Raw genomic sequence first — 23,572 nt, 5'->3', positions numbered from 1 at the left:
ATCTCTTCCACAAAACCTATCACCTCCTCCATAAAACCCAACACCTCTTCCACAAAACCCATCACCTCCTCCATAAAACCCAACACCTCTTCCACAAAACCCATCACCTTTTCCACAAAACCCAACACCTCTTCCACAAAACCCATCACCTCCCCACTAAACTCCACAGAAGTGACTACTCTCCTGAGCCAAGAGACCAGTCTGAAGACCTACACAGGGGACACAGCCAACACAGGTGGCTTTGAGGACATCCCTGTGGACATCTTTGGGGACTTATGGCTTTTCAGAGCAGCAGCTTAGTGCTTTGATGCAATAAACACATACTGAATCATGACTTCTATCCAAAAGATATGTGATAGTGTCTATGTGCATAAGAAGCATTGAAACAAGGCAACACAAGATGCAGCACAAGGCAGGACTGGATGGATCCCAATCAGCTGTCCCTCATGTTTCTCAGCTGGAAACCCCAGTGAGGGGGGTACAAGGCATTTTATTTGCATTCTAGTCCCATGTGGTGGGTACTGCTGCTATGAGCATCCCATCCCATCAATGGGTCTTTGGAAACTCTGGAAGGAGGGCTGGTAAAGCATGGGTTGGGGTAGCTTTCTCTGCATTCTTAGGATATTTTACCACGCTACGATGCAAGGGCTGCCATTACACTTAAGTTGAAAGCACATCTATGGAGAATGCAGATCCCTAACAGAGCCACTGCCTCCAGGAAAGGCTTAATGGGTATTTTCCTGTCCATTTTTCTTCTGAAGCTATGGAGCCATCCTAATTTTTATTGCAAGCTCAGCAGCCAGGCTCTCTGCACTGAGCTAGTCAGCTCCCTGTGACCTCCAGAGCCACAGCACTACGCCAGCTCTGCCCCGCTGTGTGCACACAGAAGAGGGGATGAAACCCGAGGGAATGACCCTGCTTGGTCTTACAGACTGCCGTGGGCACGGTGTGGTGGGTCCACGATTGGACTCGATGCCCTTAGTGGTCTCACCCAACCTCAATGATTCCATGATCAACAGTTCTTAACATTCAAAATCAGATTCACTTTCACCACCCGACCGCACATCCAAGGCTGATGAGACCGTTCATTCAGATGGTCAACAGACCCTTCCTCAGTCATATCCTCTCTCCATGCTGGATCCACCAAACAGTCATGGCAACCTGGGGCTGAGCCGGCCAGGAACTTGCAGCTTGATGTCCCTCACACTGAATCACCAATCCATGGAGAGTCCATCACTTAAAACTGCACAAAAGGTGAACTGGAGAGGCATCCAGGAACAGCGATATTTCCTGTGCACGAAGCTGTCACCCACAGAGGTTTCAATCCAGCCATGACTATCTAACATCTCTGCAAGTCTATCTCCTCCCAGCATCTTCTGGATTTGTTTTAGTCTCTTGCCAACAACTGCAGGGAAAGGACCAAGCAGGTGATACAGTGCATGCCTACGCACTGCAGAGCAATGCCTCCTGCAGGGAGGATGCAGCAGCACAGAGGGCTCACAGCCCCCATCCTATGCCACAGCACAACCCTACTGACCCCCACTTCGAGGGCTGCTGCTAGAAACATCCATTCTGCTCAGTGCAGGCACTGCAGCAATGGACACGGAGCAATATTCTCTGCTGCATTATTAATGGGCACAGCGAAAGAGAAGAGTGCATGCCCTACTTTCAGCAAAATGAAAAGCAGGCACTGATGAGGAGAGCTGAAACAAGACGAGCAAGTTGGGAAGGCAGACTGCCTTGGAAGGAACCAGCTTAATGAAGACATACATTATTGTTTTTTTCTTTAAAACTGGCGTGCCTCGTGTCTCCACAGCACACCATGATTTTAAGTGCTCAGTTTGACAAGCTTGAAAGGAATTATTTCGGTATTGTCCCCCCATCTACCCAGCCACAGAAGGCACCAGGTTGGTTGAGGATGATTTCCCCCTGCTGAATCCACGCTGACTACTCCTGATAACCTTCTTCTCCTCCAGTTCCTTAGAGATGGCACTCAGAACAAGCTGTTCCATTCCCTCCCCAGGGATGCAGGTGAGCCTGGCTGCCTGCAGTTGCCCAGATCCTTATTGCCCTTTTTGAAGACTAGTATAATGTTGTCTATCCTCCAGCCTTCAGGCACCTCTCCTGTTCTCCATAACCTCTCAAAGGTGACAGAGGGTTAGGGTGCCAACTCAGCACATATGGGACCCATGGATTTGGGTGCATCATGTTTCCTTAGACAACCTCTGACCAGATGTACCTTGACCAAAGGGAAGTCTCCCTCTCCCCTAACTCTCTCTCTTACCTCTAGGGCTGGGATTCTCGAGGGGCAGTCTCATCACTAAAGACTGAAGCAAAGAAGGCGTTCAGAAAGCCCACCTTCAAGTGTCCTGTTAGCAGGGCACTCACCTCATTCAGCAGCAGACCCACATTTCCCCCAGTCCTCCTTTAAGACACACCTAAAGAAGTCTTTCTTGTTGTCCTTGACTTCCCTCAACAGATTTAATTCCAGGTGGGCTCCAGCTTTTCTTGCAGCATCCCTACAGGCCCTGACAGCATTCTGATATTCCTCCCAAGTGGCCAGATCCCTTCTTCACATTCCATAGGCTTTCTTCTTCCTTTTGAATTTTCCCATGAGCTCCTTGTTCATCCATGCAGACCTTCTGCCACCTTTGCCTGATTTCATCCTCTTACAGATGTACTCATCTTGACCTCGGAGGAAGTGATCCTTGAGCAATCAAGACTGGTTCCAGTCATTTCCAATTCTGTCCCTGCTGCTGTTGGATCTGGAGGCACTGTGGGACTTCCCAAAGCCCTCTCCAGGTCTCCACGTGGGGCACTCAGAAGTCTAGAGTGCTAAATCCTTTAATTTTCCACACGGATCCCAATGTTGTTTTCATGGGAACCATGAGGTCAACAAGAGGCAACGAGCACCGCCAGCATCCAGCTTGGTGTTGGTGACTGTCACGGGGGCACATGGGGGACAAAGATGGCTAAAGCAGATGGCACTTGAGGAGCATTTGAAAAGCATCCTTTGAAAATTACCACCACCAAATGGGCTTCATTTGGGGTGGGCAGGAGCAGAGGGCACTCCCCACCTTCCTGTGGCACTGAGTCTATGACTTCACATGGAAGGCAAACAAAACTCATAGGGTTTGGGCCACCTATCCAGAGAAAGCTCATCCCAGGGACATCTCTAGAAGGACCTGAGAAGAGGACTGCTGTGCTTGCACGGAACAGTTTTCTTCATGACTAATGCTCTTCCAGCAGTAACCTTGCAAGCTCATAAGCCACGAACAGAGGATGCTCTCTCACCCCTCAAAATCTCTCTACTAAACAGTGTCAAGGGGCACATTTGCATGATTAACCTACAGAGAGAGTTTCAGATATCCGAGTAGATTAAATTTGGGTTTGTGATGGCTGTTTTACATGTTCCTAAAGGATGTTGGCCAACTCATACGTCCACCACCCAGGTCTGAATGGAAGCACCTTGCTGGCCAAGGGGATGGACTCAGGAGCAGCAGTTCTGCTGGAAGCATCTCTGCAGAGGGCCTACAAAGGGCTTGACATCCCAAATTGCTCGAAAATTCATTGCCAACGAGTTGGATGCTTTCAGAATGGCAGATGTTAAAAGGAAAGCTGATCCCCTCTGATCCCAAAGTGGCTGATGGGCGGCGTGAACCCCAACGACACGTTCATTTCTGTGGCTGGGTTATTTCCAGCCTCCTGGATGACAGCAGCTGATTCAATTTGAGCAAATGCTCTTTGTACTGACACAGACGACCGGTTTTGACTCAGCCACTGCAGCGCAGCGTCTCCTGAACTCCACTCCATTTAGCACAGCTGAGAACGCAGCCCACTCCACAATGCGCACACTGATGGAACGTTTTTCAGAGCTGATTTTGCATCAGTTATCTCTGAAATATTCTTAATTTTCTCTTTTAGGTCATTTTTCCATCTGTGAGTGACACAGGGATGGATACTGGAAGGTGCTGAGCCTGCGCCTGTCTTCCAAAGTTGTGTACGCAGTGTTTTCAGGCTTCTACATTTCAGAAAGGTCCAAACCAGGACTGCAGCCTTCTCTATGAGAGATAAGGTTGGGAGATATGGTCTTTGTGGGGCTGGAAGCAGCACTTGTGCTCTGAGCAACCCTTGCCCCATGCTGCTGATCCATGCACAGCAGAGCCTGTGACAGCATCCATCATCCCTATGGGACTAACCTCAAAACGTGGTGAAATCTCTTCAATGGGGAATGGGCTGCCCAGGGAGGTGGTGGGGTCACCACCTCTGGAGGGGATCCAGAACTGTGAATGGGTGGCACCGAGGGACACGATCAGTGGGCATGGTGGGATAGAATCATGGAATCGTAGAATTGTTGGGGTCGGAAGGGACTTTGAAGATCACCCAGACCCAATACCCTGCTGTAGGAAAGGACACCTCTAGGCCAGTTGCTCACAGCCCCAGCCAGCCTGGCCAGTCTTTCATCCACCACCACCCCTAAATCCTTCTCCTCAGGGCTGATCTCAAGTCATTCTCCGCCCAACCTGTATCTGTACTTGGGATGGGTTGGGGACCTTGGAGGTCTTTTCCAGCCTGAATGAATCACCCTGTGGTTCTGTGATGCTAAATTGTACTGATCTCAAGGTTGTTTATGTGGAGGACAGACATCCTGTCTGGAGGAGTGCTGGTTCCAACCTTCGCCATTTCCTAGCTGATGCAATGCTTGGCCGTGCTGTGTTCACGCATCGTTAGGCGCTGGAAGATTTTTGTTCTTCTTGGAAAATGGCCTGACAGCTTTCGGGGCTTCGGGATCTTTCTACTCTCAAAACTATTAGAAGTATTTTTAAGGATGATAAACAGAGAAATGGAATTTATACGCCGAGAAAGCCGCCAATGCTCTCCTGATCGAGCATTGAGCCATGTAACAAAAAGATCCTGCAAAGGGTGACAAAAATGAGCGGAGGGTTTTCAGAGAAAGAAAGTCTGCAGAGATTAGGAGTGCTCTTCAGATCGGAGAGAGGGGAGGGGGACAAAAGGCTGAGTGGCACAAAGGAGACTGACCGGGGCTTTCGCTTCCTCTTTCACATCATGCAAATCTAAGGCAACAGACAATTATTTGCACTGCTTAAAAATAAAATAAATCAGTAACCCAAGCCTTAATTAATCCGCAGAACTGCCTGCTGCAGAGGATTGTGGCCACAAAATACAGCCAGAATCAAAGCAAGGGGGAGGCTAAGTGTCTTTAATGAAAGAGAGAACACCCACAGCCCGGGCTGCCAGCACAAAGGTAGGAGAAATCAAAGTCTCCGTGGTTTTGTCCTTATGAAAGCACAGACTAACAAGGTTTGGGGCAGCTTATTCCACATCGAACAATGGCGAGGGAACTTCTGAAGGCTGATTCCAATTTCGGGGAGGAGAGCACCGCTCTGGCAGCAGGGGATGCTCAGCTCTCCCCACTTTCCTCCTGGCCCCGCTGAGCCCACTGTCACCATCCCATTCCCAAATACTGATGACTTGGAGAACCTTCAGCACAACTCTCTCCTCCTGGGTGTCCTGGGGGATATGATGGTCTCCAGCACAATTCCTTGTTGCCCCGTTTTTCCTCCATCCAATTTGTCACAGATACTTCTGTATTATTTTTGTTGTGGGTGCAATCAGCTCATTTGCTAAGGAGAAGGAAGTTTATCCTTCAGCCCACCCCAGGACTTTACCAAAACACTATTTCATATTGGGTAGGTCTCATTTCTCAGCCTATTCCTGCTATTTAGCAATAACCTATGCTGAAAAAGCAATCCCACAAAGCATCATCTTTCATGTCTTCTGTGAAGGCATCTTTACTGAATCAGAGCTATTTGAGAGTGCTCCTATACATCACTTTGGGTTCCTGTTTCTCCTGAGCACAAAGGACAGGCAGGATCCATCCGAAGCTCTCCCCATAGGACACACACCCCAGCAGTCTGTTCCCAGAGACAGATGGGACAAATGCCCAAATGCTTCTCTTCATCCCCAGTGACTACTGGGGCCTGGTTCATAGAATCACAGAATGATTTGAGTTGGAAAGGGCCCCCTGGTCCCACTCCCTGCAATGAACAGGGACATCCATAGCTCCATCAGGTGCTTGGAGAAGAGGAGAGGAGAGGAGAGGAGAGGAGAGGAGAGGAGAGGAGAGGAGAGGAGAGGAGAGGAGAGGAGAGGAGAGGAGAGGAGAGGAGAGGAGAGGAGAGGAGAGGAGAGGAGAGGAGAGGAGAGAGAGGAGAGGAGAGAGAGAGAGAGAGAGAGAGAGAGAGAGAAGAGAAGAGAAGAGAAGAGAAGAGAAGAGAAGAGAAGAGAAGAGAAGAGAAGAGAAGAGAAGAGAAGAGAAGAGAAGAGAAGAGAAGAGAAGAGAAGAGAAGAGAAGAGAAGAGAATTCCCCTCTTGTGGGTGCTCCTTGGCCTCCTCCTTGAACTGCAATCTTACACTCAAGAAACATTTAGATGCTATATTAAGGGACATGGTTTAGTGGGAAAATATTGGTGGTAGGTCAACAATTGGGCAGGATGATCTTGGAGTTCTTTTGGTGATTCTGTGAGTCTATCATTCTATGATTCAGCCTCAGGGAACAAGAAGCTATCCACTTTGCTCCACCACTGATTGCTATTTGTGTCTGTAACAACTTATATTTGGGGTCTGAGCAAACCTATGGTGACAACAAAGCCCCCAGTTTGACTTCTCACCTTCTGTTTTTCCAGACTTGTTTGGAAAGGTAAACATGCTGCATTTAGCCTGCCTGCTCTGCACACACTGCTGCTCTCCACACACTCGTGTTTTTACAATCTCCAGGCCAACATGTTCTATTTACATCCCATTCTGAGCACAGAGGATGCTGCCCACCTCTGGCAGGACAGACTCCCAATATAAATGTGGGTGGTTGTTTTTTTTTCCTGTCTCTTCTCACCTCACTATTTCTGCATTAAATCTTCCAGGAGAATTTACGGGTGACCAGAGCCTCTTGGGGAGCAAAGTCCTGATTCCAGAAACACTGCTCATGTCAAAGCTGAGACACTGCAAAAGCTTTGGTTTGATCCTGACTCGTGGGACGTGGTCAGCGGGCATCTGTGTTTCTATGATTTCCTGAATGGGAGCCTAAAAGAGGTCCTCAGCTCCAAAAAGAATAACCTGTATCACAGTCTCCAGCTTTGTGCCCAAACGTATAAAAACACAAGTGGTTTATTCAGCAGGACAGTTCAGGTGTCCCTATTAAGCAGAGCACTTCATTAGCTTCTGCTGTAATTAAGACGAGGTTAATAGGTTTTTAGAGGCTTAAAGGCTTCACTGAACACGTCTAGCATCGCTTTGTCTCAACTGAGCTGTGGAGTGCAGTACTGGCTCCATCACACTCAGGGAAGTGTGTGTGCTTCCCAGAGATCTCTACTATTAATGTATTGATTGTTTTCACGTTAAAAGGACCGTGGCGTAACGAAATTAGTCCCAATTCTTAAACCATGTTGATAAGCTTTTGATTAACCCAAATCCTCCTGGAGTTTTCACGGACAGGTCTGCCAGGAGGCTGTGCAGATACGTGGGAAGGTCTATTGAAAGTCCTTTCCAGCCTGAATTCTGTGATTCTGTGCCACCCCCAGCGGTATTTCAGAAATCATTTATTTCCAGGCTGGTTTGGGCTAGAAAGGACCTTAAAGGCCACCCAACCCCTGCGCTCACCAGGTGCCACAGCCCCATCCATGGCCTTGGACACCCCCAGGGATGGGCGCACACAGCTCTGGGCAGCAGTGCCAGGGCCTCACCAGCCTTTAAGTAAAGAATTTCCTCTTCACATCTGACCTAAATCTCCCCTTTTTTAGTTTAAAACCATTCCCCCTTGTCCTGTTGCTCTCTGCCCTTCATGTGTGGATGTGGCACTGAGGGACGTGGTGCAGTGATGGCACTCAGCAGGTCAGGCTGGTGGCTGGGCTCAATGAGTCAAACAGCAGTGAGGCTCTGGACACCAAGCAAGAGAGAATAAACGGATTGGGAAACTGTCTGAGCAAATAAAGACATGAAAAACTGCGCTTGCAATGAGCAAGAATAAAGGCAAAGAGGGGGTTGATGGCATAGCTAAAGTGGTGGACTGGGAATATTACTGTTGAATCAGCTCTCCAGATGGATCGGGGAGATTTTGTCAAGGTCAGGGATAGCACGGAGCTGGGTTCCTGTGAAGAAGCTGGGCTGACCCAGATCAGCCTGCTACCTGTCAGCATGGCCAGCAGAGGGACTGGAAAAGAAGGCTGCAAAGGAGCATGTGGTCTGCAAAATGAAGATCTCTTTTGTCAGCCACAGTGGAACAAAGCACAGTGCGTGGTGGAACGGCTGAATGGCTGAAATCCCAATTGGGATAGATAGATAGATAGATAGATGGGGGAGACTGGGAGGAGACATGTCTGGGTCATCAGGGCAAGGATGGACCAGAATTTGTACCTGCAAATAAGGTTTCCCAGAGGCAGATGGGTGGTGGTGGTGGAGAGGGGAATGAAGGACTGAGCTGAGCTGAGCTTTCATAGAAAGCTGGGAAGGGGAAGATGATAAAGATGTCCCCACGCAGAGAACTGAACTACTGAATTTTGGAAAGCCAAAGGAAAACAAGATTTCAGGAGAAGAGTGTGGCTGATATACTTTGGAATACCAATATGGGATAGCACTTGAGATTGGCTGGACAGAACTTGATACAGCTTTGGAAGAGCCAGATTAGGGTGATGTGAAGGGCTGGAGCTGGACAGTAGACACCAGAACAGAAGGACACCAGGACAGACAGGAGTCTGTCAGCACCACAGGAAAGAAAGGGAACACGGTATGGGAGATGAAGACACCAAACAGGACACAGTTTCTGAAATTTCTCCATCTATTACATGAAAGGAGAGAATGATAAGCATGGGAAAGGGGGGAAGCTGTTTTACCTGGGGCGTAGCCGGGGCTGCTGGTTGGATACATGTTTGGGTTGTAGGCTGGGGCAGCAGTGGGATATCCTGTTGGGTAACCTGCAATGAGAAAAAGGGAGAAATGAGGTTTCCAAGTGCAGTAGAGAAGATAGGACAGCATCCACGGAAAGGAAGAAACCATCCTTGTGAGCCAAGAGGTCATCAGCATAGGTGGGAGGTGAATATTCTCAGTTGGCCAGGGCAAAGGAAGGACGATGTCATGTGACATCATCAATATTTAACCTTTATCCCCTTGAAAATGAAGACAATGACCAGAATGTAGGATATGGGCACATTCAATGTGCTCTGAAGAAAGCCACCAAGAAATTACATGCACTGAATGCAGCATTCAGCTGGGAGAAACCAGAGGCACAGCTTTATTCTAAAGGTTCTCCTTGGCTGCACTAGCTTGATCTGTCACTTACCAAACGCACACCACAAATCTGACTTAGGCATTGCAGCTAGCTAACCCTGAAGGGCATTAAGTGAATAATTCCCAATGCTTCCACTCAGTGCTTCCATCAACCACAGCTTCTTACTAAAGGACAGAAACATGCCAGCCCTTGTATTCACCCATCACTGAACACTTCCATCCCGAGGAGGGACCCCATTACTTGCCAAGCCACCTGGAAGGAACACGCAAGGCAGCTCAGACCATTTGAAGACACCATGTAACACGAGAGGTTTTAATGGACACTTTAGAGAAGGTTACAGAGCATCTTCAATTTCCATCATCTTCAGTCCGATCGGTCAGAGGGAGTTCAGGGGAAATCAACTAGGCTACGTGAAGGCTTGGTGAGCTGGAATCACAGGCAACTGAAGAGCCAGGCTGCAAACCACCACACACTGGGGACATGCCTCCCCAGGGGCAGAAGACAGAACCAGCCACATTGGAAGAGCCAAGGGGAAACTAGACTTTATGGACAAGACTGCACTCACTGATGCCAAAGACAACTGACATACCAAGGCAAAAACAGAACAGCCCCAACATGCAGTCACACATGGTTCAGCAATCATCCATCCATCCTCTACTTTATTAGAAGGTCTTGATTTCCATGAAAACCTTAGATGACACTCTATATACCTCAGTCTGCTTGACTTTGCTCTGGTTTATTGCACTACTTCCCTTTGCTGGAAGTTTTACAAATCAAGAATGGTGACACTCAAAACAGCTCTGTCCCTTTTTACATGCTTCTGCATAAATCCCTCAAACAGACTGAATGGGACACATTCACCTTGACTCCCTCCTAGAGGGCTTGGCATTCCCTTCCCTTCCCTTCCCTTCCCTTCCTCCCTTCCCTTCCCTTCCCTTCCCTTCCCTTCCCTTCCTTCCTTCCCTTCCCTTCCCTTCCCTTCCCTTCCCTTCCTTCCTTCCCTTCCCTTCCCTTCCACTCCATTCCATTCCATTCCATTTCACCCCATTCCACTTCACCCCATCACTCACCCATTCCATTCCACTCTATTCCACTCCACTGCATTCCATTTCATTTCATTCCACTCCATTCTGTCCCAATCCATTTTACTCTACTCAACCTCCTGCCATTACACTCCACTCTTCTCTACTCTACTCTGCTCTTCTTTACTCTATTCCACTCCACTCCATTCTACTCTACTCTACTCTAATCTACTCTATTCTACTATACCCAAATCTATTCTACCCTACTCCACTCTTCTCTACTCTATTCCTCTCCACTCCACTCTACTCTAGTCCACTCAACTCAAATCTTCTCCATTCTACTCTGCTCTTCTCTACTCTACTGCACTCCATTCCATTCTACTCTACACACATTTACTCCATTCTATCTATTCTGCTCTACCTTACTCTCTACTCTTTTCTACTCTTCCCTTCTCCACTCTTTTCTCCCTTCTATTTTATTGTACTCTTTTTGCTGTGCCTCCCAGCACCACCGCTGCCCCCGATTATCTCTGCTGTTTCCTGGCCTTCACTCCCCAGCAGCGTCGGTCTATCAGCAGACAAAAAGAACCTCCGGCATCCTTCCTCACCAAGCTCAGCTGCTGCTGTCTGCTGGTGGCCAGCAAAGACGGAAAAAAAAAAGAGGGAATGAGCAATCAGTTCACACCCCATCTCTTTCACTTTATTAAATAAGAGCCAGAACAGGTCTTTCCTCCCTTCTTCTGAGCAGCAAGATGAACACGAAGCTGCCTCTCCCCCCGCCATGCCCCCGGCACGCAGCTGACTGCTGCAGCAAAGCACTGAAGTTGATTTGAATAAATTCTAATTCAACAATTGTGACCACCGTACTGGAATAAATGATGGCATGTTCTACCCTCTCATTTTCATCAGTGATATATTTGGCCTCTAAATCAGGTTAATTAAAAATTATTGTAGTTAATGCTGGATAAGCAGCGGTGTAACATTCCTTTTTTTGAGACTACATAAAGCTACGTTGTCGACGTATTTGGGAATATATTGTCCTTCTGCAATCAAGAAGCTCCTTGGAAAGTTATTTGCAGATCCAGTGATTGCAAGCAGAGCGTTAATGACAAAGAACTTACGTCAGCACCATGAGTATTGAGAAACGTGCTGTGGATGGTACCTGGACGATGGACAACAGCCTCTTGGGGCACCAACTCCCTACTCCCTGCTCACTGGTTAATCCCCCAAACAGGTCCTGAAACCCAACAGAGGAGCCCACGAACCCAAGCTTTCAACATGTGGTTTATATGTGAAAACCGAGACTGAAATAAATCAGACCACCTTCCCTTAGGGCCCTGAGCAGGAAAGATGTGGCTTTGGGTCATCTTTTCCATGTGTGGTTATTTCAGGCAGATGGAGACACTGTGTGTTCACTCGTCTTCTTTCTGTCTTCTGCATTTTGCTTCTGCTCAGTAGGACCGTGCCTCACCTCCTGTGTTATCTTCTATCATTTTGAAAGAAAGCTATGGGCATTTTCAGATAAATGTCACTCCAGCAGGTGAAATTCTATGGCATCAGATACCAAGAGATTCAGCCAGCTCCACTCTATCTCCCACAACCTCTGCTAAGTGCTGACTTCCAGCAAGAACACCTCTTCCTCCTCTTCCAAAGGGATGGGAGAGGGGCAGGGAAATAAGAGAGAAGTGCTTCTCTTTCTGGATGTACTCAGAGATAAGAAAGCACAACTGTGGCTCGCTGGGTGAGGGGAAGTGTGTTTGGCTCAAAAATCGCTCTGCCTAAAAACACGAGTTGTTTTTTGACTGTTTTTTGAGCTGTAAACAACTGATGTTCGTTGGCTCCTCTCCATCCCCCCTCCCCAGATGACCTCCTCGGAAAGCCAAAGCTGCAGCTGCTCCATCTGCCCCATGGCCAACCCATGTCCCTGTCCCCTGCTGGCCTTGTCTCTTCACCTTCAATCTGCAAAAACAGCAGCAAGTGGGAAAAATCACATCCTTTGTGGTGAGTTCTGACCATCTCCACGGGGCGCTGCGGCTGGAGATAGGAAATTGTCAAGGATGGAAAACATCCTTTGCTTTCTATCTGCGATGGGACCTCGGCTCTGCTGGAGCTCAGGGCCTTGCAACAATAACAACGCAGCGGCAAAGAAAATTATATTGAAAGAATATTGAAAGACATTTATTAGATCCCTCGAAGAAGAACTCAGGAGTTATTTTCTTGCTTTATTTTAATTTAATACCATCTCCACAATCAATAGCAGTAAGAAAACCAGCGCTCACTCAGCGCTCTCCCCGAGGAGGATACAACTCTGCAGATCTGAGCAGCACTAACTGAACTGGTTTGAAAATTAAGATGCAATAACCAGAGCGCAGGGCTGCATCAAACATGTATTTTAAAGCAGTCTTTAATTTTTCATGCATTTCTGAATGTTTCTAAAGGATTACTTCCAGCTCCGCTCTGTCCTCTTTGGGGCAATGATGTTTCTGATTCATGGCTTTTAGGCTGCAAGTCCCAGCTACCCACTCCCAATTTTTAATGTGCACACCTTTAGGAGGAGATGCACTCAGAAATGAGTTCAGAAGATAAATTGAAAAGTGTGGCCCACAGAGCCTTCAAATGTTCTTAAGCAACAGCTTTGTTTGGCCCAGGATCCTCCATGACTGCACTCAGAGCAGTCATAGTAAAGCAGTCTGCTTATATTTTCAGCTATATATTTTACTGCCTATGTACAGTTGGGTTGTGTTCCCAGCATGGGCCACATCAGCATGGTGTGTAAGAAATGTCCAGATTGAGTTTTTCATAGAATCATGGAATTATTAAGGTTGGAAAGACCAATGAGATCATCCAGTCCAACCATCACCCCATGGCTGTGACCTCTCCAGACCATGTCACCCAGTGTGACATAGCCAACACCTCCTGGGACGGTGACTCCACTGCCTCCCACCACCCTTTAAGACAAATCTTTCCCTCCTGACTGCTTTTTGAATGGTTTATCCCTGAAATCACACTACAGACCTTTACAGAATGGTTGAGGCTGGAAGGGACCTCTGGGTCCCTCTGGTCCAACCCCTGGTGGCTCCATCTATCCACAACGAGGCCACACAAATCACAGGATGAAAATTAAGAAGCTCACTCAAAATACTGAAAGAGAATTAAAACAACCAAAGGCACTGAAAACTGGAGAAGACAAAGCTCTGAGAATACTTAAGAAATGATATAATCACGTTATGCTGAATTGGCCTGGCTGTCTCATACCAAAATCCTTCTGAAATGGATCTGGCTGGTTTTGAGCAGCATCCGTGCAGCCCATCCACCACAGCATCACGCGGCGTACAGCTCTGTTTGCAGCTTCAGATCAAAAGCAGAGCTGTCAGGAGCATCTGAGTAACAGAGCAGCCAGTGCAGCTCTAAACCCCGGTCGTGCCAGGTCTCAGCAGGTCTTACATCTGCCTGAATATCTTAGAAACAAGGATGGAAATGCAGTTTGCTTCTCTTCAGCCTGGGAGCGCAGACAGCCAAGTCCTTGTTCCAGCCTTCCACTGATGACCAGCTGAATTAATTGTCGCTTAGAATACTGATTTCCAAAATGTGCTGTTTAATTTCCCAAGAATGGATTCCGTTGGCTGTTATCTGATTATGGCTTCAATTGCTACAAACAGCCCCAAATTCATTTACAAGACAAAATATTTCGCTCTGCTTTTTTCTCCCAGCAATCCTCAAGCAGTGATACACGGCTCATGGCACTGCATCGTTGGGAGGTTGTGGATGCCTCATCCCTGCAGGCATTCAAGGCCAGGCTGGATGTGGCTTTGGACAGCCTGGGCTGCTGGTTGGCAACCTGCACATAGCAGGGGGTTGGAACTGTGCTCCTTTGCAACCCAGGCCATCTAAGATTCTATGATCATTACAGGGACAGATGATAAAGTTCGTTATCTAAGTGCAGGACTGCATAAAACAATGCTTCAACCCATCGAAGCACATCAGCAGGGCCCCACGCTGCTATTTGGACACTTGCAGCACTGTCACAAGAGCCAATGAACGACCAAGGGATTAAATGACAAGAAATAAGACAGCAAAACAAACAAAACGTTGGCTTCCTGATGCAGCTCTGAGTCCTGCAACAACGCTCCCCAGTGCTGATTGCTGGTAGCAGTGACAGCAGTAAGGATGCACCTAATTATGTGATGATTGAGAGAAAGTATCTGATAAGGGCATCTGTGAATTAATTCTGCACTGGGAATCAAATCTCTAGAGACAAAGTGCCACGACATTTTGGCAATGATGAGCAGCAGAGATCTGAACAAAATTTGTTCTGCCATTATATGAACTTCTCTGGCCTGAAAGGATGCCCCAAAACCCTACGTCTAATAAGACTGTTCAGATGCTTCTTACCTCTGGCAGCTTAGGGCTGCCAAAGGGCGGCTGCAGGCCATGAGGGACTGCAGGGCCATGAGAGCTGTAGGGCCATGAGAAGCTGTAGGGCCATGAGAAGAAGATGTAGGGCCTTGAGGAGCTGTAGGGCCTTGAGGAGCTGTACGGCCATGAGAGGCTGTAGGGCCATGAGAGCTGTAGGACCATGAGAAGCTGTAGGGCCATGAGAGCTGTAGGGCCTTGAGGAGCTGTAGGCCTTGAGGAGCTGTATGGCCTTGAGGAGCTGTACGGCCATGAGAGGCTGTAGGACTATGAGAGCTGTAGGACCATGAGAAGCTGTAGGGCCATGAGAAGATGTAGGGCCTTGAGGAGCTGTAGGGCCTTGAGGAGCTGTAGGGCCTTGAGGAGCTGTAGGACCATGAGAAGCTGTAGGACCATGGATGGCTGCAGTCCATCATGAGCCTCTCCTCAGTCTCCTCCGCTCTGGGCCAAGCAAACCAAAGGATCTGAGCTACTCCTCACACATTTCACCCTCCAGACCCTTCCCCACCCTGTAGCTCTCCTTTGGATGCTCTTTAACAGCTTTATGTCCACCCAACCACTACAGAAATGATCCAATGACCATACCCAACTGTCACTGCGTTTCAAGCTGTTACCATCCATCAGTGAGAACTCAGATCAAATTCAACACTGAAATATCAAGACATGCCTCATCCCTTTCATGTCATTTATCCCGAGGCTTAATTTGGCTTCTTATATTTTGAAGGGTGGATCCACTGTACTGAAAATCCTCTTACAGCTCTAAATCTACAGTCCATAATTTACAATCTTTCCAAATCAAACATAACTCCAGATGCATCTGCGCCTCAGGGGGAAGGAGCAGGAGCCCAACCAAGGTAATTTCTATCTTGTTTTATGCTTAATGTTTTAAATTACAAGAATCTGAGTGACTCCTGCGCGCACTCAGAAGGACAGCACAACTTTTTCCTTCTCCCCTACTCAACACAGAATGGTTCTGCAGCTGGTTGAGCACAGCCATGGCATACATGGATGAACATCATGACATGCACGTGTCCCACGGTGCAGCAGTGAGCCCAGGCTGGGTTCACGTGGCATGGATCATCCTACATTCATCGTGCAGCTCATCCCCTGTTCCCACCCCATCACTCACCGCCCCACCATGGAGCTACTCAGCCCACTCCAGTGATAAATGGATGTAAAAATAGAGGAAAAGATGAAAGCAAGGGTGGAACCATTCTGAAGAGCAAGTTAATGGATGGTTGAGAACCCAGCACTTCTCAAGTCTCCGAGGATAACAAATACATTCACTCCCATGAAAAAGTGCCACCCCCTTATTACTGCTTCAAGCCTCATCAGCCCGAGAGCAGAGCACTCAAATAATGAACTCCATGCGTTCATCAGACAGCTGTTTTAAGAAAGATTAGCTCTAGCAGCTGATGACGTTCACATTTTCCTGCAGACTTTCACATTTTGTTCCTTTTCCAGCCAACGGGTCCCTTATATACCTTACCTTATATATATATGTACTTATAGGCAGCCTCTTATTTCTTACTTGTTACCAATGGCCATGCAAAGACAATCTTCACGTGGGACTGTAAAGGCACCCACAGCACTTCTGCTGGATATTAGTGTAGACCAGCAGTCAGACTGTGTGCTCAAGTAGAAACTTGGTATGGCATACATTATCACAGGGCTGGAGAGCCATTTCTCACCCTCGTTACCGCAGAAGGCCATCAATGATGCCATCTGATCCTATGAAAATTGGAAGACTTTCATTAAATGCTACATTTAAACATGGCATCTGATGATAACAGCTGCTCAAGGGCTACCCTCGTGCTTTGGTGTTGTGTAGTTGTGCTACTGGGGCACTCAGGTCCCTCTGCTTCCCAAGGCCCACCCACAGCAGTTTCCTCAGCACTGGTAATTTCATAAGGTCCAGTTTATCTACAAACAAAATAATTCCCACTTCCAGTCCCATTCCATGTCCATCTCAGTTGGCTTGCCACCCGTGCCCACCTATGCTGGTTGATGGTTGGACTTGATGATCTCAGAGCTCTTATCCAATCTGAATGCTTCTATGATGCTAAGAAAAGACAAAGCAACAGCCAGAAACCTCCCAGGGCTCACTGCAGCTGTCTGGGTTCAGGAAGCTTTCGTATGAGCAAAACTCATCTTGAAAACCAACAGCAACTGTCTGAAAATATTAGTAAGACAGTTTGATGGTTGAAGTCACATTCTATAAATAAAGCACAGCGACAGAACTTGACAGACTGTCGATCAATATAACTTCTGGGCACGAGACATGTGTCACATCCCCTCCTATGTTCAGACAAGTCTCTATGGGAAAGAAGGTTCTGAGAACTGCTGAGGTCAGGCAGTACTGATGCTCCTTGCCATTATTTACTCCGTCCCCTAGATTTCAGGCATGTAGAAGGCAAATAGCATGGCATCACAGAATGGTTCGAGTTGGAAGGGACCCTTAAAGGCCATCTGTCCCACTCTCTGAAATGAACACAGACCCCCACAGCTCCATCAGTGCTCAGATTCCCATCCAGCCTATCAAGACTGGGACACAGCGCACACAAGGGCTTGCCCTGGACTAAACCAAAGGGCTGTCTTGTCCCTGTCCTGCCTCTGATAGCGGCCCAAACTACATTCAGGATGCCTGGGTAGGAGATTAGGAAAGATGAAATGCTTATGATTCCCTCCAGTGCTCCTGAAGCCTCCAGAAATCCGCCGCCTGGGCAGTTCCTGCACTGGATATTGCATCCACTGCACCTATTTATTAATCACTGTTCACAATTTATCATTTATTGTTATTTATTATTACTTGTTTCTTGGTAGAATTCTCTTCTACCACCTCCTCATGTCTTCTCTTGAACTACAGAAGCTTTCATTCAGTCTTGGGTGAATTGAACTACCAGGTGATGGACTGCTGCAGCATGGCTTCTGCAGTGGCAACTGCACAAATCCAGAGCAACAAGTTCAAGTCAGGTTATGGTCAGAAAAGAGATTGTGTTGCCTTTTTTTCCTTCTGAAAAACTTTGCTTCCCATGAGTATTCAGAGTCACATCTGCTCCTTCCACCAGCAGAAAATGCCTTTCACTCTTGCTTGCTTACAGATGCGATATGATTCAGGCCAAGCAAACTCGATTCGTGCATCTTTAATGGAATAATTACTTCCATGCTAAATGCTGAATATGTCTTTGTCTGAGTGCGTGTTGTCTGCCCATGGCATCCCACGTCTCCTCATGCCATACTGCTGGAGCCATCCCCATCCCACAATACCAGTCCCCAGGTTCCATCCTGCCATCTATTGAGGCTCACTGCTGTGCTGACATAAGCAGTGCAGCCAGATGATGCTGGAAGGAAAAAAACCTGCAGCAAGCCCAGATCTGGGGATGGGCAAATCAGGAGGAGGTTGGCTGGGACACACTGGGAGGATGGTTGGACTAGATGGTCTTGTAAAACCTTGTGATTCTATGATTCTATTCCATCATTCTGTGAAAAGGAAGAAGTTGCCCTGGCTCTGTGTGTGCAGCACCACAGAAGTGCAAGTGCTGCTCAGTAATGAATTCTTGCTGCAGTCCCAGGCAGGGCAGAAGTGGCAGAAGCTCCCAGTCCCCTTCTGCTCCAGCAGGCAGGAGACTTTCTATGGCAACTCTGGATGGGATGGCAAGGATGTTGTCCCTGTTCATCACAGGGAGTGGGACCAGATGGCCTTTAAGGGTCCCTTCCAACTCAGACCACCCTGTGATTCCATGACCCCATGGGATCTGGTCCCATGTGCAGAGCCCAACATAGTGGCCAGAAACAGGAGCAGCATCCTTCATCCGAAATCTTACAAGGCACCTACTTTGACAAGAGGGGCAGGCAGAAAGCCACCAACGTGGCCACACAATACTTGGAGCTTTTCTTACTCAAGTAACCTTCATTAATCAGCTGGGTTGGGACTGATTTAGTGGTCATGGTGGGGTGGGTTGGGGTTGGACATGGCGATCTGAGAGGTCTTTTCCATCCCTAATGGCTCTGTGATTCTGTGATTCTGCCTTCTGAGCAGTACTGCAGGCATGGGCATCCCCAGGGAACGATATGAGGATGAAGGCAACAAGAAATGTCCCGTCATTAAGTTGCATTTAAGTCTCTCCTAATGCACGAGCAGTGTCATGCTTCCTCTCTCTGCTATTCTGGCACTGGCATCACCCTCCTGATTCCACTGGATTTACACATTTACCCATGGTCTCTGGGAAAAGTGGACTTGCTATTGCAATTAATTCTTCTAATAGGCAATTATAATGTTATGGAAACAGACGATTACCAAAAAAGGCTGTTTCTTCAGATTTATAGGATCAAAGAACCATAGAATATCACAAGTTGGAAGGAACTCACAAGGGTCAGGTTGGATACTAGGGAAAATTTCTTCTCTGAAGAGTGGTGATGCACTGCACAGGTCGCCCAGACAGGTGGTGGGGTCCCCATCCCTGGAGGTGTTCCAGAACCGTGGAGATGTGGCACTCAGAGATGTGGTCAATGGGCATGGTGGGGTGGGCTGGGGTTGGGCTTGGGAATCTGAAAGGTCTTTCCAAGGCACAGCCTTTCCCTCACCCCCCACCTGACCCCCCCACAGGATGGATCCCAGCTCTACACACAGATAGAAGTGAAAATATTCTCAATTTGCAAAAAGAGGCCAAGCGTGAGCTGAACTCCAATTTAGGGTTCACCACACCCTTGATGTAGATATTTAATTTTTAAATGGCAATTAAAACACCCATATGGTATTTCGGACATTTGGACGTGGCCCAACTCAGCGGACTGCTCTCAGACACATCAGCCCTCCACAAACACAGCAGCAGATGGAGCACACGCGGAATATTAGCAAAACCAGTTTCTGGGTGTTAAAAGGCATAAATGGGTCTCTCGTACGTATTGGGGCCAGCAGATGAGACTGAAATCGTGCTGGAGGGAAGCACAGAATACATAATATTTGAACTGGCAATGGAGAGCAGTGCTGAGAAAACGAGGTCCTGCAAAAATAGACTTGTACAGATTTCATCCTCCACCAGGAGACGTCCATCAGAACCCACAGCCCAGGGGGAACAGCCCAGGGACGCGTTAGCAAAGTGCCATTTCCATTGCCTTGCCATGAAACAATGATTTCTATGACGGCCCGACTTGGAAAACCAATTACAGCTAATTAAGTAGATTACATTTTACGGTTGAGGTGCGTTCCCTTGTTTGCAATGAGACAGATTTGTGGCAGCTCCGCTTCTGTTTGTTTTTGACATGTTGAGGCAGTCAGGCTTGCTTGGAAAATCCCAAACCTGGCGTGGTGTCACTCAGCTGTAACATCTTACGCAGATCAATGGGGAACTGTGGAGTGGTGGATGGATGGCAATGACAGAGATGCAGAGAAGCATCCCCTCCATCACGGCACACCCACATGATGCAGGGCATGAGTTGGGCTGGGAGAAGCTACCTGATCAAACAGAAGTCCTAAAAGCTCAGGGATCAGCCCAGTGCTTGTTTGCTTGGCTGAAATCAGGAAACTGAAGCCCTCAGACCTTTACGTGTGGCACTGCAGTTGCACAAAGTGTTGGAGGGAGCTCCAGTGGGTTGTTGGTGCGGGAGATGGAGGGTAGGAGTAAAGATGAAGTGCTAAGCACTTCTCCAGGGATTTCTCAGCCGGAGGTGGCAGGGAGGAGGCGCAGCACTTCCCAGTGCACACCTGGGACCTCATCAGCAGGCCTAGAATCATAGAATGATAGAATGGCCTGAGTTGCAAAGGAGCACAGTGCTCACCCACTTCCAACCCCCTGCTGTGTGCAGGTCGCCAACCAGCAGCCCAGGCTGCCCAGAGCCACATCCAGCCTGGCCTTGAATGCCTGCAGGGATGGGATGAGCATCCACAGCCTCCTTGGGCAACCTGTTCCACTGCCTCACCACCCTCTGCATGAAAAACTTCCTCCTCACATCCAACCCAAACCTCCCCTGGCTCACTTTAAAACCATTCCCCTGGTCCTGTCACCACCCACCCTCACAAACAGCCGTTCCCCCTCCTGTTTATATGCTCTCTTCAAGGCCACAATGTGGTCTCCTCGGAGCCTTCTCCCCTCCAAGCTAGAAAGCCCCTTCATGAAACAAGGCTGCTGTCCTTGAGATTTCAGTAACACATCTTGAAATATTTATATTGTTAGAAACCCAACGATCTCTCCTAAAATACATAATGAATGTGCAGATGCTGCAGAGGTGGCCGATGTGTACCCACGATGCACAGAAACCCACTTCAGACTGAAAACACAGCGCAGATTCCATCATGGATCACAGCACAGTTGGGTTGGAAGGGACCTTCAAGCCCCTCAGCCCCATCTCTGCCATGGCTCCTCCATGAGGTCATTTTTCCCAAGGATTCTCATTGTCCCTACAACCCAGAGGCTGACCCTTCAACCTCTCCCAGCACAACTCCCAACACACAGATGGGCTCCTTGGGTTGCTCGGAATAATTTCAGAAGGGCATACAGTCGTACGGTGTTTAGGGAAGATTTGGTGACTGTATTTTAGCAGCCGTAAAGGATTTGGGGACTGTGTGTCGTGCTCCTGACTATCCCTTTGATAACTCAGTCCAGAAGCTGGCCTCTTGGTAAGAATGTTGGGGATTTTGCAAATCCATCAGGAGCCACAGTGCTGCGGGTAGGAAGCCCAGCATGAAAACTTCCATCAGCACGCCTGGGAACCTGCACAGAGCCACCAGTTCCCTCCTGGAACTGCATATTGCAGCAATGGACTGGGGTGGAAACTGGGATGGAAAATAAAGTCCTTCTGAAATTTGAGATGGAAAAAGCATGATGTTGCATGACACGAGAACCCAGTGCTTCACCTCCTCCTGTATTGTGAACAGCTTAATGAGCTCAGGAAAAGGGAGACGAGTTATGTCTTTGGATTGGAAATAGCAGCAAAACCTAAGGGTTTAAATGAGGAGCACTACAATAGGAAAGAGCTGTCCAGGGGAATTGCTCAGCGGTATTAAACACTGTGACGAGAGAAGCCAACAGCTGAAAGCTGCTACTAATTCATCACGCCAGAAGATACTCCACAAGAGCTAATTGGAGGCACTTGAAACTGAAAAAATAGCAATAAATCTGCATAATTACCAATTTTTCCCACAACTCTTGCAGAATGCTCTGGGGGAAAGGTCTCCTTCCTAAGAAATGCCCATTGAAGCATTAAGGGTGGGTTCACATGCCAGAAATTCCTCACCGTGCCTCCGTTGCTTTTGGCATCAACCTGTGAAACTGAAATTCTGCATGGCCTTCAAGAGGGGCTGAGTGAAGTCCATGTGATGAGCAACCAAAACTCCAGACAGCCTTCTGCTTTGTCTTTAGCATATGTAAGATGGTCTTTGTGACCTATTCCAACTTCGATGATTCTACGCTAGCTGGAAGGAGAACACACAGCACACACTGTTTTATTTTAATGTGGCTATTTTCAAAGCCATATGCAAAGAATGTATGGCACGAAGTACTACGTGACCCTTCCTTGTTTCTCAACTGTCTTGATGGGTTCACACACTGCAGGAAGGCGCTGTGCTGTCTCCTGGCTTCCACGGGGTCCTATGGTGATGCACGATGCTGGATGCAGGGGGCCAGATTGCAGGAGCTGCTGGTGAGGCAAGAGGTGATAGGGCATGAGGTTCAGCAAGGTGATGTCCCAGCAGGACCAACGTGGCATGGTGGGCATGGTTTGATGGTTAGACTAGATGATCTTAGTGGTCTCTTCCAACCTTAGTGATTTTGTGATTCTAGCACAGGATGCAGGAGGTCTGGCTCTGCTGCTGACCATCCCCTGGTTTGGAACCATTCTTGCTTGATGCATTTTTGGAGGGATGAGCAGCAGAGGCAATATCTTGAACTGGTGCTCGTTAGCAAAGCTAACGAGTGAGAGGCACTATGGTTGGTGACATCTTGGACATGCTTGATGACATCCTGGATGTGCTTGGTGACCCTTTCCTTTCGAGTTCTGCAGGCTACAGCTCAGTCAAACAACGGCAGGTAGCTGGGCAGCCAGTGCTCGTGCAGCCTGGTTCAATGCTAATGAACTTCCGTAGATTTACAAGTGCAAAATCAATGCATTGCAATTAATTTAAACTGAGTCATCATCATCTCCCTGCAATATCTCCTTGCAGCGAGCAATGGTCGGGAAAACTGAATAATAGCTTCATTTTCTAGGTGGAACAAAAATATGCTGCCCCTGTCTCCCCATAGCAGCAATGAGTCAAATCCAAGCTTTTGTCCCCAGATAAAAGGGGACATTAAAACACTGAGCAAAACTCTGAGATCCAAAATGCAGTGGATGGTAGCAGGAGCCCTCGGAATTCAAAATGGGCATTGAGAATCCATCTGGAGATCCCCAGCACTGTCCTTGTACTCAGAAACATCTCAGAGAAATGTTGTCAGTTCCCACATGAGCTCATCCATAGGACAGCCAAAAAATGTGCTCTTTTTGGTGTAAAAATGAAAATTCTCAAACCTGACATTGTATTTCTCTCTACTACAATTTTGAAGTTAAGGAAATGGTGAAATTGCCCACCAAGTCATCCACCCAGGAATTCTGTGAACATAAAGGATGCTGGGGACTCTGAGAATGGCTTTTAAAACTGAAACAACCAACAGCAAAGAAATGCAGAACAAAGCCCCTTCTACAACCATTAGGAACTTCATCATGCAGCTTTCTGCTTGGAAAAGCAATAACGCTACAAATCCCAGGTTGGTGTAAGAGGAAACTCTGTGTAAATGCCATCTTCGTTACTATTAGATTAATGTCAACCGGGTCATCCATCCCACAGCAGGACAAGTCATAGGGA

General features: G+C 47.8%; 1 protein-coding gene across 2 annotated transcripts in view; it reads right to left on the bottom strand.

Moving 5' to 3' along the window:
• Nucleotides 1–23,572, bottom strand: part of FAM168A (family with sequence similarity 168 member A) — a 146,134-nt gene that overhangs the window by 8,966 nt on the left and 113,596 nt on the right. For both annotated transcript variants that reach the window (XM_085216646.1, XM_085216647.1), the window contains exon 4: nucleotides 8,907–8,987. In XM_085216646.1, the coding sequence (XP_085072772.1) occupies nucleotides 8,907–8,987 (81 nt within the window). The remainder of the gene's footprint in view (nucleotides 1–8,906; nucleotides 8,988–23,572) is intronic.

The sequence above is a fragment of the Meleagris gallopavo genome, chromosome 1, assembly GCF_905368555.1.
Source record: "Meleagris gallopavo chromosome 1, MGAL_WU_HG_1.1, whole genome shotgun sequence".
In the NCBI taxonomy this organism is placed as follows: Eukaryota; Metazoa; Chordata; class Aves; order Galliformes; family Phasianidae; genus Meleagris; species Meleagris gallopavo.
The sequence above is the reverse complement of the archived record's forward strand: the minus strand, read 5'-3'. Positions and strand labels throughout refer to the sequence as shown.